Source organism: Megachile rotundata, chromosome 5 (assembly GCF_050947335.1).
Source record: "Megachile rotundata isolate GNS110a chromosome 5, iyMegRotu1, whole genome shotgun sequence".
Classification (NCBI taxonomy): Eukaryota; Metazoa; Arthropoda; class Insecta; order Hymenoptera; family Megachilidae; genus Megachile; species Megachile rotundata.
This window is the reverse complement of record NC_134987.1, coordinates 12,307,591-12,324,397: the sequence shown is the minus strand read 5'-3', so window position 1 is coordinate 12,324,397 and position 16,807 is coordinate 12,307,591. Positions and strand designations below refer to the sequence as shown.

The 16,807-nt window shown below is 35.8% G+C and overlaps 1 protein-coding gene across 5 annotated transcripts in view; it reads left to right on the top strand.

The window, feature by feature from the left end:
- LOC100879222 (uncharacterized) overlaps positions 1-16,807 on the top strand; it is a 39,209-nt gene that overhangs the window by 13,900 nt on the left and 8,502 nt on the right. For all 5 annotated transcript variants that reach the window (XR_013038287.1, XM_076532142.1, XM_076532141.1 and 2 more), the window contains exons 2-3: positions 15,600-15,813; positions 16,332-16,775. Coding sequence is in view for 4 of the 5 variants with exons in the window: in XM_076532142.1 (XP_076388257.1) it covers positions 15,600-15,813; positions 16,332-16,775 (658 nt within the window). In the remaining variant the exon portion in view is untranslated. The remainder of the gene's footprint in view (positions 1-15,599; positions 15,814-16,331; positions 16,776-16,807) is intronic.

Sequence of the window (16,807 nt, the reverse complement as noted above, 5' to 3'; positions counted from 1 at the left end):
GGTGCCCGAGAAATTGGCAGAGCACCATGAATCGTTGAGATGGCCACGATACTCTTTCTCTCTCGTGCACGAAACTCGAGCCGAACGTTTTCGTTTGGGTGGAACATGATGGAATAGCATATTTGTAGTACAAGTTAACATGGATGAGTTAACATTAGTATGGAGAAAAAATTATGAGAGATGGAAGAACATGGTGTCATGGGGAAATTAAACTTCTGTTGGGAATTGGAGGGGGCTTGGGAATTTTGGGATTTATAGATTTGGGTTGGGAAATTTTAGCTTTTAGGTATTAAGGAACTTTAGAAATATGTGGAGTTGGGTATTGTAGGGTTTGGAAGTTTAGGAACTTTGGGAATTTAGGTATTTGGACAGTTTGTGAGTTTAGGGATTTCAGATATTAAAATTCAGATATTTAGGGATTTGGAAAATATGGCAATTTAGGGATTTGAGAAGGTTGGAAGTTTAGCGAGTTGTTCTTTGCGAGCTAAGGAACTGTGAAATTAAAATCTTGGAAATTTAGAAATATAGGAATTTGGTCACTGAAGGGTTTGGAAATTTAGAAGTTAGGGAATTTAGAAATTCAGGAAACTTGTGAATTTAAACATTTGTGAATTTCATAATTTTAAGAAGTTTGTGACAAATTTCTGAAAATTTGGAGATTTGGAAATTTGATGATTGACGAACTAAAGAATTTTTAATGCAAAAAAATTAGATCTTTAAAAACATAGGAACTTGGTTACCAGATAGTTCACACATTTGGGAAGTTTAGGAAGTTCACGAGAATTTGAGGATTTGGGAAATTCAGGAAATTAAGGATTAGAGAAGTTTAGGACTTCGTAGATCTAAACACTTAATCTCAAAAATTTGAATATCTCCAAACTATATTCAAATGAAATAATCTAGAAAGTATAAAGACTTGGTAATTGAAAAATATATTTGCAAAAATTTGATCGCTTAAAATTTCCATCCGAAAGGAATGCAGTCCGAATGATAACGTGATCATTCGATGACGTGTTGTTTTAAAAATAAACGATGATAATAGGCATTGATTCACATGCGGTTATATACACGTATTAACCGAGTGATGCAAAACGACGCAACAGTAGCGATGTTGGTTGAAGTGGCTACAACTTGAGTGGGACAATTTATGGTCATGGATTCGTTCTTGATTAATAAAATCTGAAGAGCGCAGCAATAGATTGCACGGACCTCTACTAAATCAAGCTAGTTGTTCATAAATTACGATACTTCATTAAAATTTTAAATTCGGAAATTCTCAGTGAAATTGCATAATTCATTTCTCCTAGTAATTCTTTTATTTTGTTTAACTGGAAATAAACTGGCATAAGACAGATGGTAAAAAGTATCATAAGGAAGATGGAACTTCCTTCGTAAGATGTAAATAATTTAAACGCTGCGAGAAATGGAAGTGAACGATGTTAAATATTCGAGTCGAGGCTGAAAATTTTCAGATATTAACCTGATCGTAGACTGAACATTTTATATATTGTAATCTGAGTTTATGGTAAAATAAAGTAAATTTGAAAATGGAGGAAAGTTTGAAAATATTAAAATTTTGTCATGTATGACTGGAGACGTTGAAAAATTTGTTAAAAAATAAGTACAGAGAAATGTAATGTCATCATGTCGAAAATGTTACTAGACAGCATTATTTAAAAATAATAATTTGTTAGATAAGTCTAATAATAACTGTATAATTTAAGATGAGATACGGTGGTTCATTTTGTGTAAATTAAATAGGTATTATATTGTACATGTTATAACTGACATTATATTATTTTATTATATTACATAATAACTATTTTATTATATTATTACACTATTATGTTATATACTATTGTATTATTATATTATATACTAATATATCATTGTATCATCACACTATTATACTATTATACAATAATACCAATAACATAATTTTATCGCGAACTACAATTTGTGAAAACCATGATTTATCGTCGACTTATCGAAGTGAGAACAGCGTCGAGGGGTTCAATGTCTCCGATATCGAACTCGAAAGAACCTTTGTCCGCAATTTCCGTCAACTTACACATCACCGGAAGTTTTCCAATTACTCGTCGAAACCGTTACTATTTTCCCGATGAAGCGTTTAGTTGCTGGCACCCTCTCGCCGCCATTTTCTCGGCGAGACTGCTTTTCGTCGAACGACTTTTGTGGTAGTTTCGGGATCTTGGGAAACTTCATTAAATATCTGCCGCTTACTATGACCTATCGCGCCTGAAATTAATTAGGTACACCTCCGATGTCTTATTTAACTTGGAGTAATTCGGCTGACAAATTAAGTCCTTTCAATTAATTCACTTCGACTATAATAAAATTATTCTTCAAAATAATTCATTCTTTTTCGAAGAAATTTTTTTCAGTTTTTTTAATATTTAATCACATAAACATAATATTTGATCTCAAAACTTGTCATCTAATAAAGGAGATAAAAATACATATTGAATTGCACAAAATTGCATTTAATTTCAAAACAGTTCTAAAACCCACACAAGTAACTAATTTTTGTTATAATAAAATTCTAGTTACTTTAACCAATATTTTAATTAAGATCTCAATTTCGTATTTAAATTACCTGAATGTCTTTTAACTTCAATTTCAATTTCCATAAATTTAAATTTAAATTACTCGAGTGTCTCTAAACTTCAATTTCAAGATACATAAATTTTAATCCAATTAAGATTGACAAATGCACACCTTCGAAACATATCTCTGACGAAACGCGAAACTCTGACGGAATCGACGAAATTGTTTCGTCCACGAATAGAATTAAATGGTTACGCAACAAAGCACACGAAACAGGAAGCGAAATCGAAAATGTAGATACATAATACCTGCCAAAAATTTGTTTAGCAAATGTCATACGGGATTCACTTTCGATATGCACGTGTCACGTGGACGGTCGACTAACTTGAAATCGTTTCCTTGACTCGAGAGTCGATATACAGAAAAAATTTGGCTGTTGTCCAACGTGAGAAACGTGAAATAACAGACGTGAAAATGGATCATCGAAACGACCTAATCGGCATTTTGTTAGGTAAACACGGACTGACATCGTTTTGTTAATAGGACTTTTATTTCATCGGCAGTTGTAAGACTTGATGATTGCAATCTATGTTTTACAACGCATTGTTTGTAAGAAAATATGTTTTAATATATTGCATGTTTTTGTTATGGATTTTTGTATAGGTAGGATTTTTATATAGGGTTTGCATATAAGATTATTAAATATGTGGGATTTTTATGTGTCGAATTTTTGTATATGTAGAATTTTCATATGTGTACGTGTATCGTCATAGATTTTTACATATGTAGAATTTTTGCATATGTATATCGTCACAAGTTTTTACATATGTAGGATTTTTATATAGGTGGAATTATTATATAGGTAGGATTTGTATATAAGATTATTAAATATGTAGGATTTTTACATGTGTGGAATTTTTATACACATATGTATATCGGCACAGATTTTTACATGCGTAGAATCTTTGCATATGCACATCGTCAGAGATTTTTACATATGCATATCGTCACAAATTTTTACATATATAGAATTTCTATACATGTATATTGTCGTACATCTTTATATACGTTCAATATAATTTTAATATCATAAAAAGTATAATAAATGTTGTTTTTAATACTCGTATGAAGTGTCCGATAATAATCGGTGATTTAATGTAACAAGGATTTAATTCAACACGTTCTGAACCAGATACACGAAGCAAACCTCAAACAAAGGTAAACCGAATTCGTAAATCAATCATTCGGACACGGTGTGGTCTGGATGGCACCGGTGCCGAGAATCGTATACTGCATTTTGGTTTTAAGGGAAACAACACCGCAGCCAATTTAAATTGTTAATAATTCGGTAAATATCGATTTGAGTGAAAATGAGGAAATAAACTTTCAGCACCAAATTTCATCTTCTTTCACTTACTGAAATATTAGCTCATCATTCTTTGCATGATTTTTTTAATTTTGGGAGGAGAAACATTTTTGAACTTCTACACATGATGTTAATAAGGAAATAATTATAGGTAAATTCTTTCTTGCATGAAAAATTTGTTCTAAATACGTCGTCATATTGTTAACTTATGTAGTATAAATGTAGTTACGTAGTATAAATTGTGATTAAAGTAGACAAAAAACAGCTTTGATTATTAACATTGTATTCTATTTTGTTACATTAGATTACAATGAGTTTTTTCAAAAAATAAAAAATATTCATATTAATATATTTGCAAGAGAATGCAACAAAGGGTACACAACAGCTGGTACAGAACAATGTACAAGTAAATTTTATAAGAACGATTTATTCAATTATTGAACAGTTCAATATATTAGTCACATACGTGCGAAATTTTATCCAGAAACTGAGAAGAAAGAGTTGATTTTTGTTTCCAAGTTCTAAAGGAAATAAAATTCTAGCAGTCGAATGGTCAATGCGGCACACTCTCGAGAATAGAATCATTGAATATGGAAATAAAAGACGATATCCTTTACAACTTTTCTCTCTGTCCGAGCCCGGTCGAGCTTCTGACGTTTCATTAAACGTAACGAACCGTAACTCTCCCTTTGAAACCGCGATTCCGTTACTTCCATACCGAACACAGATTCACTGGTGGTCTGCGAAGTACGCGTAATTTGTCGTATATTTAATAGAACACTGTTTTCCTCGTGGATCAAGAACGCAAACAACGCAGTTGGATTTCCATCGTGCGCGTTTCCGGTCGCGCGAATTAATACGTTCAAAATAATGGCGTCGCTTTAGCGGAGGACACAGGAACCCGAGGACCGGAAGAAGAAGAGTTTAATTTGCCCGTGTTCGAAGGAAATACGAGGTTCTTCCTTCGTTTTTAATCCCGCCTCGACGACGAAATTGTTTCGCGGATTTTGATGATGGCTTTTTAAAGGGAGAACGAAACGAAGCGCGGACAGTTTCCTGTTTCATTTCTTCAGACGTATGACGATCCTCTGGATGAAATTTCATCCAACATGATTTCGAACCGTGGCTCAGCTGTTTTTTTCGCTGTGATAAAATCACTTTTATGCGAAACTATTCTCGTTACGGTTCTTGCGGAATTATATTAGATCATCCGGTAAGACAGTTCTTTTTATGATAAATTCAAAGTTTTCTTATACGTCTTCAATCATTTGTATTTAGTTGAATTTTTAGGCTAATTATTATTGTACTACTTATATCTTTGGAAGGCAATCAAAATCTCTGAACACTGTTTGTCGAAAAATATATAAATTATAATTTGAAAAAATATTTTATGTTAAGAAGACTAGACTCTTATTAATTGCACTTAACAAGAGTTACATTGTTAATAGAGTGAAATAGGAAAATGAATTAATAAAGTTAAAGTTTAAGTCCGTTTCATAACCTCAATATCTCAAAGTTCTAAACTTTGGAAATTTTACAAAATTCAAGTTCCATTCTAGAAATGTATTATTGGTAATTTTTCACGCCCCCACTAGTGAATCGGGAGCCACATTTTAGAATCCTCTGTATTGAATTATTTCGTGGGATCCGGCGGCCTCATAAATCAGTCTCGGCGCCCCAGGGCGTCGATTAAAATGTTAGGTGGGCATCCAAATTCGCGACCTTTTGCATATCAACCTTAAAAATCGCTCAAATTCCACACTAGAGACATCTAAAAATTACCATAAATACATTAAAAAGTTATTCGTCGAATTTCAATAAATAAGTCATTTTATAGAAAGAAGTAACATCATGAATTTTATTTTAACTTGGCTCATTTTTAATTCCCTTTTTAGAAGAATATTTTACAAACTTGAAATTGCTATCAAATTATAATATTGAATATGTAGGAAGATATAATTGTTTCCAATGCATTATTTGTCGTTTATTAATGTGGGCGTCGACTGCTATGGTCATTAGCTCGGCATTATTTGTTCTAATTTAATTAAATATATACAGGGTGTTCCACAATTGTAGGTCCCTGAAATGGGAGGTAGCTGACGTGATTCTGAATAAAATTTCCCTTTGCAAAAATGGGGTTTGAAGCTTCCTTTTAAAATTATTAACGAAAAACACGAACCAATTAGAGCGCGAGGATTACACAGACGCGATTGCGCAGCTTCGGGCCAGCGTCTGCGCATGCGCATGTGCTCTGATTGATCCGTGTTTTTCCTTAATAATTCAAAAAGGAAGCTTCAAACCTAATTTTTGCAAAGGGAAATATTATTCAGAATTCCGTCACCTACCCTCCATTTCAAGGACCTAGTTGTGAGACACCCTGTATAGATAAGCAAAAGAACAAGTACATTACACCGTGGTGAAGTATACATTTACCGAAGAATGCGAAATAAATTGCAAGAAAAACACGAGGAATATGTAGACTCTCATCCGTATTACGAAGAATAACCGAAGATCAACAACTGGTCTTCTTGCAGCCTCCAGTTCGCATAATCTTCAATTCAAGAGCGCGTTATACCCCGCGAAGAAGAAGTTTTCCTTGTCGCGATATTTCATCGAATTCGAGCTCATGATGGAATACGTAATGCAATTTCGAGAAGACGAACTGAACTTGGCATCGGTTGATGAATTACATTGGAAGCAGGTTGACCGAGAGAGACGGATAGAACGTTTCTCGGCGTTGCACCAGGAATAAATACAAAAGCGTAGACTAATGTTGTGGAGTAACGTGACGGTTTGTTGCGGAAGAAAACGCGTCTGTCCGGCATAGATGATAGATTAAATTTATACACGAGTTCACGGACCACCTGAACGCTAATAACCCTTTCAACTTGTGTACGACGCGAATACGTAACCGTGACGATATTAAATTTCCAATTACTTTCGAGCGCTGACGTACGCCAAGCGTTTTTGACTTCTCATATCCCGCGGACGAGTAATTTAATAAAACGTAAATGTTTATTAAATCAGCGGACGTACAAAGTGGCACGGCCGCCGGTTCGAAACGTCAGTTTTGTAAACACCATCAATGGAATTACAATTTAACGGCGTTACACTTTGCACCGAACGTTATGATACATATAAAATACGCCGCACAGATGCGTTCGGACGTTATTTGATGAAATGCAAGCGTCACATTTTCTCGGTAGAATAAATATTTCAACTCGGAACTCGAATATTCTCTCTCTTTCTCTTCAAACGAAATAAAAAATAAACGAAACTGGTATGTTATATTTTTTTGAGGCAAATATACGACCTGATTGATAATTTAAATTATAGCTTTGATTTGAGGAGATAGATAAATATAGCGAGCAGTTGTTTTAATTGTACAAATAAATCATACGACGTGTTTGAGCGCTTTGTATTGATTTATTTATTTCAGCCGGACAGATATTTTAGTTTGAAAATTTACAATTCTATATTCTTTCGTATTTACAAATGGAGAAAAATATGGGGACAAAATCTAAAAATTTTTAATTGAACATGGAAAATATACCAAAAATTTTCGAGAACCTACAAAATTCACCAATATAGACAGACAATTCTAGGCCAGATATTTTCGTCCGCCATTTTTCCCCATTGTCAGTCATATATTAATTCGTGTGTCCGATTCAAAGCAAAGTTGGCTTTTGAACTAGTCCCGTTTATAAATCGTCGAGTATCGACACTCGTTGCACTGCCAAGAAGAAGACAGAACGGTATTCTCATTGCTCGTATCTCATGACAACTGGTGGCATGTCGTAAATTATAATAATACGACGAGTCGACGGAGGTTAAATCAGACTGACACTCTTCAATTACTCGGTCTTCCCTCGAGCTGGTATCAAGACGCTTCAGGCGTCCACATCCTCATCGCTAATGCGAAGATTACACCCGTCTGATACAAATGCGATTCTTCGATCCATGTAGCGGATGATTTACAAAGGGACATTGGAAATCATTAAATTGATGAAATGAGAATCGCTTAACAAACTGCATGTAATTGAAACTGTTCAGACATTTACTTTTTAAATTTCGACAAATAGGTACTAATTGTGTTTCTGATATAGTTTCATTATGGATGAGATACTTCAGCAAAGGTATTTAATTCTAGTAGTACTTAATAACATAATATGAAAATGTTTACTTCATCTCCTACTGTAAGACTTCATATGTAGATCACATGTGTGTGGCTGAATATTTCTGAACTTCAGAAGAAAATTCAGTCATGTAATTCAGAATGAAATTATTTGATGTTGACTAGTTTGCACTGCTTCATTTTTGTCTTCTGATGCAAATAACAACGTGTAAACTATATACAATTTAAAAAATTTAATTTACATTAATCCCTTGTTGTATACATATGTGACAAATATACAGTACAGAGCAATATATCATAAAATACTTGAACCTTGTCAAATGAATTAAAACAACTAATTTGCCTAATGAACTAAAATGTTCACATAATGAATAAAATTACTATATGGAAATTTGAAGAGCCCTCAGGAATTATGATCGCAGAAATCGACAGAAATAGCTGATATTGCAGGACAACCAGGTGTTCCCATAAGCCAATGATTTTCAATCCGAACGTTAAATTACAGGAAAGTCAGGCACGTTTCACTCCGTGAAACAACAGTTGAACAGCGTGCATGAGAAATAAACTGGCTCGCGGCGGTTGTCGGACGATTTATCTATCGATAAAGCGGTATCAAGGGGTGAGAGTAAAGAGAGTGGAGGAGAGTGAGGCTGTAAACAGCCATTTTTATGGACGATGAAGCAATATCGAAAGATTTCCCGGTCGAGCTGCTTTCAATTCGACCAGCCCAATAGAAAGCTTTTCGCCACGCCGACGAAATATCGAGAAACTGACGCTAAATCGAGGCTAGAAGCCCCTCGGTTTCCGCTAAAAGAGAACAACCACGCTGACGGATTAGCCGGTGGTTGGTGAACATCGATGGATCGTTTATCGATCACGGATAAATTGGTTCGAAACGATCGTTTTTCTCGATTCCTGTTTGCTCGAGCACGTAAAGTCTCAACGAAGCCCATTTGTATCAATTCTTTACCTTTTTCTAATCTTTTTTCTATGACTTCGTCTCTTTTCCTGTTGTTCAACTTGTACTTCTTATCTTTACCTTTCAATTCGAGTAGTGGACGTTTTTAAACTCATAGGGGTGTTACACACGCTCAAAATAATATTCAAATTGTAAGTCTTCATTTTTATTTATTTAGACATCAATACAATTTTTTGAATATGTAGCCAAAGCCCTTTGAAAGATTCTGTCTGTGTTGATGGGTGCAAACGTACCCTCAAAATAATATTTAAAATGTAGCTTCATATATTTTTATCTTCTGGAAAATCAATCAAATCTTTCAAATATACAATACAAATATATTGTTAATTTTAACGTTCTGTCTATGTTGAGGGGTGCAAACACATCCCTTAATTAATATTTAAAATGTGGCTTGTTATTTTGTTTTCCTTTTTAAAAATTAACATAATTGTATACATACGTAGTCAAAATCCTCTATTTTTATTTTATTGATAATCAAATGTAATTACACCCCTGTACATGGTTAACGTTAAGATATACGCAAAGATATGAATAAAATATTTGAAGTGTCCACAAGCGTTGAGTCCAATGTTTAATATTTAATGAAATCATTATTATTTACTGACATTTATACTTACACAGACCTCTATATTAATTGATACCAGTATTAAAGATAATACCAAAAAGTTATGAATGTCATATTGCGTTTGCAAATAAAAAAATATAAAAAAACTCAATTTATTTTCAAATCGTTACAGTTGTTTAACGTTCGACAAAATCGCCAAGAAACGTAGAGATACGGCAACGTAGAGAATACTAGCATCCGAAAACCTTAATGTATCGTACGTTCTCGTCGAGGATAAGAATAAGTATATTACGGAAAGAAATTTCCCTACGGTTCGTGGAACGTAGCAAAAGTTTTATCCGAGGCTGGCAAAAGTTTCGTGCTAGCAATTCGCCTCTTTGCCTCGCGATCATCCAGTAAACCACTGTAAAGCCGATAATGGACGTCGTAACAGGTTCTCGTTCGACTTCTTGGCAAACCTTTCCTCTCTGAATTTAGCCAAAGATCGTCGAGGCTAGTTGCCAAAATGTTTATCGTGACTTCTTGAACTAATATCGAAGTTCAGCGCCGGGGTCTGGAAACGAACGCAAGCAGCATTCTAACGCAACTAACGAACTGAAAACATTCATGAATACTCATGTTTAATTTCGGTATATTTTGGAACCTTTAGGAGAATTGTTTTGTAACAAGAATTAAAGTTGTGGGTCGTTTATAGAGTTGGAGGTGGTGCATTTAGAGGTTAGAATTGGGAAGCATAAAATGGTGGATCTGATATAGTAAATTACTAAGTTTTCCCATGCGCCGTAATTCCACGTACTGGTTATTCCACGCGCCGTAATTTCACGCGTTGGCTATTCCACGCCCAGATACTCCACGCGTTGTAATTCCACGCGCCGTAATTCCACGCGTTGGTTATTCCACGCTCCGTAATTCCACGCGTTGGTTATTCTACGCGTTGGCTACTCCACGCGTCGTAATTCCACGCGGTGATACTCCACGCGCCGTAATTCCATGCGTTGGATATTCCACGCGTCGGATATTCCACGCGCCGATACTCCACGCGCCGTAATTCCACGCACTGATACTCCACGCACCGTAATTCCACACGTTGGCTATTCTACATGCCTTAATTCCATGCGTTGGTTATTCCACGCATTGGATATTCCACGCGCCGATACTCCACGGGTCGTAATTCCACGCACTGTAATTCCACGCGCCGATACTCCACGCGCCGTAATTCCACGCGCTGTAATTCCACGCGCCGATACTCCACGCGCCGTAAATCCACGCGTTGGCTATTCCACGCGCCGTAATTTCACGCGTTGGTTATTCCACGCGCCGTAATTCCATGCGTTGGATATTCCACGCGTCGGATATTCCACGCGCCGATACTCCACGCGCTGTAATTCCACGCGCCGATACTCCACGCACCGTAATTCCACACGTTGGCTGTTCCACGTACCGTAATTCCATGCGTTGGTTATTCCACGCATTGGATATTCCACGCGCCGATACTCCACGTGCCGTAATTGCACGCAATGATTATTCCACGCGTCGTAATTCCACACATTGGCTACTCTACGCGTTATACTTCCACACGCTGTAATTCCCCGTACTGATTTTTCCAAGCGCTGTAATTAATCAGGATCCTGTGAGTGCGGTTTTTATTTTGCCTTCGATTATAATTTTTAGATTAGGAGCACGAAATTCAAAATGGTGGATCTAATGTGAGAACCGTTTTAGGTTATGTTGATCGTCTAGAGGAAGTATTTTGTGTAACTAATAAATACATGGACTAGGAAAAAGATTCAATTGAGTGTCATGCATTTGTTAATATAATAAATCAGCAGGAAATAAATTTATTCTGTTTTACTAGTTCTTTAAAAATACAAAGATTGTTAGTACAAGAATATGTATCACTTAATATCGTCTACAACTGTTCTCCGAGTGTATTAATTTCACAAACAGGAATCTGTTACTTGAACATCTGTTCGCAGAAATGTATAACATCGGCGGTGATTACTTCCATTAAATAAATAACACCGAACAGAATACGGCGGTCTAATAATCACTCAGCGAACGTATGCATCGACCTAATGGAAACTAAAATGTAATAAAGCTATTAACTCATGAATTTTTCAACAAGAATCTCTGTTTCTACTCCCGTAATAAAAGCCAGATAAAAAGTAGATTAAGTGACGTTAATTTATTTTCTTCGAAATATATACTTCTGCGGAATATTTTCTAATTAAAGCGTAACGATGTAACCCAAGATACAAATCTTTCGACGTATACGTTATTAAATTCCTAGTTAACAACCCGGCTAATTAAGAACGATATCTCACGTACATTTTTATAAAATTTTAATTTCGACGTACGGATTCGTTCCATTGTAATATGACTTTTCACGAAAAATTCGGGCAGAAGGCAAAAATATAAATTCGTGGAATATAGATGTATTAAATAACAGTCTTATATTATTTCAGTATGCTCTTATTCGTGGAAACTAAATGGCTTCATTTATTCCATTTCATTGCAATCTTATATTACGTTGCAAAATTGAAACACACTAGAGAAAACTATCAAAAGCAAAAATTAATTTTATAGATTTCTTGATTTTTTTACTTTTATTTTAGTATCGACAATAATTCATATTGAATCGTTCTGTGAACACACCAAGTATTTTATAAAAATTTCATGTACAGGAAAAGTTTAATAATTGATTTTATGTATCGTACTGTTGGAATCCGGGTAGAGGACAAAAACCACTTTTAATATACTAAAAGTTTATTCGATTTAAAACCTTTTCGGTTACGCTGAATTTAACTTAACAGAAAGTCGTGAAAAGATTGGATGCAACAACGACCTCGCTAACTCGCAGCAAAACTAATTCTCTTCTAATTCTCCTCTTAGCCCTTATAACTAATGGCAGATGTGAATACGCTGTTTTCGTTATTGTGAATCGGAAGAGTCATGGTTTGGCAATGACTTATTATTTATTTAGGAGAGGTCATCCAACAATACACCTCTGTTGATAATAATTTTAAGAGTCCTATACGTTTTAATTAAATAAGAAATAAAATTGCAGATGCATGGCCAGATTTCCACGCGCACATAAGAGAAATAAAAACTTAAGCGTTGTCATTGAACAGGCTCGTTTTGCGGGTGAAAAGAGACGAGGCGCGATAATGGGCCGGATATAAACGAGTCGAAAGGAGGCATCGCATCCGGCCCTTTTCGGCACTTCCGTCGAAAGGAATCGCTTTAGCGGTCTTAAGAAATGTCCGTCGTAATTCCATTATCACCCCGAATGGCATTAGCATAATAACGAACGGCACTTTTTAAAAGTTTCAGCACGAAGACACCCCCGCAGCAACCCCCTTAGCTCTCCCGTTGAATCTCGTCTTAACGCTATGGCACAAAATGCCGGAGCTTTAGAATGTAATTGAATTTAAATTGAAATTATGGTCGCGTAGCCGAAGCTGCGTAAGCCTGTTCGACTCAAGGTAAATAAACCTTCGGCAAGCTGGACGACTGGTGAAAACGCGGGATTGTAAACCGCGCAGAATGTAAACCGTAGATTTGCTGGAGTATTATGGGCGATCGTGAACGATTATGAAAACTCATTTCCGGTTAAGAACGTTTCGATGTCTTTGTTAGAAGGCTTTTGGTATTGTTCCATGGTTCGAGGACCTTTTGAGGTTTTTGGAATGAGATTTGCTAATTTTTGAGGGCACAAGTTTAGTAATTTTTGATTATTCAAATTTTTAGGTTTTGCAAATTTGGATTTTTAAGGTTTTAATTATTTACGTTCACAAATTTAGCAAATTTTTAAGTTTTCAAGTATTTAAATTGTTAAATTTGTGGGTCAGCAAATACTCAAGTTTTCAAATTTTCAAATCTTGAGATACTCATGTTTTTAAATTTCTAAATTTTCATATTCTAAGCTCATGAAATATTCGACCTTTCAAATTTTTAGTCCCTGAATATTCAAGTGTCCTTGTCCCTAAATTTTCAGATTTGTAAATTGCCAAATACTCAGGTTTCCAGATTTACAACTGTCAAAATATTGACATATCCAATTTTCCAAATTTTCAAGTTTCTAAATCCTCAAATCCTCAGATTCCCATATTCTCAAATCAAATACTAGAATTTGCAAATTTCTAAATCTTCAAACTTTTCAGTTTTCAAATTTTGTTCGCATTTCTCAAATTTCCTAAACTCAAGTGTTAATTTGATAATTTTACAATTTCTGTATTCAAACATTTCAAAGATCAGAAATTCTCAAAGACTGCCAAACTTATTTGCTTCAGCGACTAAACAAAAAAAAAATAATAAAAAACACATAAAATAATAAAAAAAAAAAATTGAAAATTAAATCAGAAGACTATTAATGGCCCAACCCAACATTCAACGTGTCTTGTAATAAAGAAATTGATCGATCGAAAGAAAGATCGATAAATAAAAAAAAAATTATTCTTCCATCGGTCTCACCCGTTACATGAAAGAGAAACAGGAAGGTTATTACTCCCTGCCAGGTCGGGCCGTCTATTTCGAGCTTCAGGCAATCCGCCAAACTTATGTTAATTGTGCGAATTATCATTTCTAGACCTCAGCTGTCCGTGGATGATGTATATTATCCTCATCCGGGTTATATGGAAGCATCTTCCTGCCTCTTTACATCCCGCTCTTCCAATTATTTCTGCTAAATGCCACCATTGAAATAAGTAAACGTCTTTGGTTCAATTATCGAATTAAACGTCTCAGTTACATGTTGAAACAGCGACAGGAATTTATTTGGATCAGGTGCATAACGTTTAATCGGCGACTTCCTCCTTTATGTACTTTCATGTTGGATATTTTGTAACTCATTTTTGAGTGCGAGAAAATTTTGATGTGGAAAGATAAAAATGAAGAGGTTTTTCTTTGATAAATTTCTACTAAGACAAGGCATGACAAACTTCTACAAGTTTTTTCATAAGCCAACTTCTTCCTTATTACAGTAATTGCTTGCTATTTTCCTGCGTGAGGGGCTCTTTAGAAAGATACGAAAATATAAGTAGTTATAAGCAATTTATAAAGTACTAATTTATTTCTACTAAAACAAGACATGACAAACTTCTACAAGTCCACTTTTCATAAGCCAACTTCTTCCTCATTAGAGTGAATGCTCGATATTTTCCTGCGTGAGGGGCTCTTTAGAAAGAAACGAAAATATAAGTAGTTATAAGCAATTTATAAAGTACTAATTTATTTCTACTAAAACAAGACATGACAAACTTCTACAAGTCCACTTTTCATAAGCTAATAAGTTCTTCCTCATCACAGTAATGCTTGATATTTTCCTGCGTGAGGGGCTCTTCAGAAAAAAATGAAAACATTGGTACTTATAAGGAATTATGAAGTACTTATAATAGATATATTGTTATTCACAAAGTACCCATGTCACATGTGTCTTGTGTTAACCTTATAAGTAACACATGCGCACACGTATGAGTCCTCAAAATGTACCTAGCCAAAAAATAATAACCTAGCTAAAAAATACCAAGATATTGCAGACGAAGTTGCTTCTTACAGAGAAGTTCGCATACAATCCGGTCCCCGCCTATTTACGCCACTGCAGGGTCGGGGATTTGAAAATTCACAAAAAATAAAAACAAAGTTAAACGTTGCGCGTTGTCGTACGCCGTTTCGCCGGTTAAAACGCACCGTGCGATTCTATCGCGGTTAATAAATATTCGGTCCGAGTCGCATAAATCTTGGACGGAAAAAGAAGTGCAGGCGCGGCGATCTCGATCGGTAATTCTATTTCGAGAGCGACACGAGGTTCGATTGTTCGTTCCCCGGTCTGTGGAACGGCGATCGAACGAATGACATTTCCGGCACTCGATACGTTCCGTTTCGATCAACTTCGACCGATCGATGTCCGAGTAACGGTGCCACGGATAAATGCTACTCGATCACCAGGAATCGCCAACTGATCGGCTCGATTGGTGGTTTTTTTCAGGGTGACACTGGCGCCTACCGATCCAGAGTCGGCATCGCTGCCGGCACATTTGGGAGAACAGCTTCTTCGACAGGAAGTAGTCTGCCTAGCTGCAGGAACAACTACATCGGTTCCGCTTCCAGTCGGGCTCTTGCCAAGGACAGGGTTTCCGGCTTTGGAAACGCGTTTTTGAAGAAGGACAAGTCGGAGGAGAAACCTAGCTTTAAATATTCCAGTAAGTTGCTCATTCGGGATTTCAGGATTTTAATTAACATCATAATTTAATTCGGGAATTTATTAATTGTTCTAAATCAGTCACGATGTTTGTTTATTTCACATCAATAAAATTAATTTAATCACATCATATTCAACTTCGTTAATTGAATTAATTAAGTTAGCAATGAGTAAATTTATTAAAGTATAGTGAACTGTATTCAATTTCATCCCATCAAATTAAACTAAATGACAGACGACTTCTTTAGGTAATTTGAATAATTGTGGTGACAATAAATTAATGTAATCAAACCTACATCAAGTTGAGTTTTATTTATTCTCACTAACAAATTAATCACAGAAGAATACTTATATTTGACTTCATCGAACAAATTATTCGAATACGACTTCAATTGAAAATTGAATTTATTTCTAAATTACATATCAATGATACAAATGAAATTGAAACCTTGAGTAATAAGATAATATCGAATAAAAGTTATTCAATCAGAAGAAATTTCATCGGGTATTGCGTTTCAGCTGCCAAAGATGCCGATAAAAGCAGACTGCACCCGGGCAGGTCATCCACGGAGGACGTAAGGGCGAAAAGCCCATTATCGAACAGCAGATCCTCCCTGTTCGAGAAGTACTCGTTTCCAGCTGCTAAAACTTCAGACAGACCAGCCTCCGTCTTGGACAGATATAACCGTGCCACTTCTCGCGAGAAGAGCAGAGAGCCCGAAGGAGTATCCCGATACGGATCCAATACGTATCCCGGATCAGGCTTGGCTCGAAGTTATGGAAACGAAAGTAGAATCGAGAAGAAAGAGAGAGCCGACCATCCACCGGTTTCCTATCGAGGATTACGGCCTAACTCCGGAAGAAGTTCACGTGAGCCTAGCCCGGAAGTCAGCGTCGGAAAATCGAACTCCTTCAGGATGTATCCGAGAGCGTCCTCTTATGGCCGTTCCGGTGCCTCTTCCAGTGAGTATACTTGCGTTTCTATTCAACTCTTA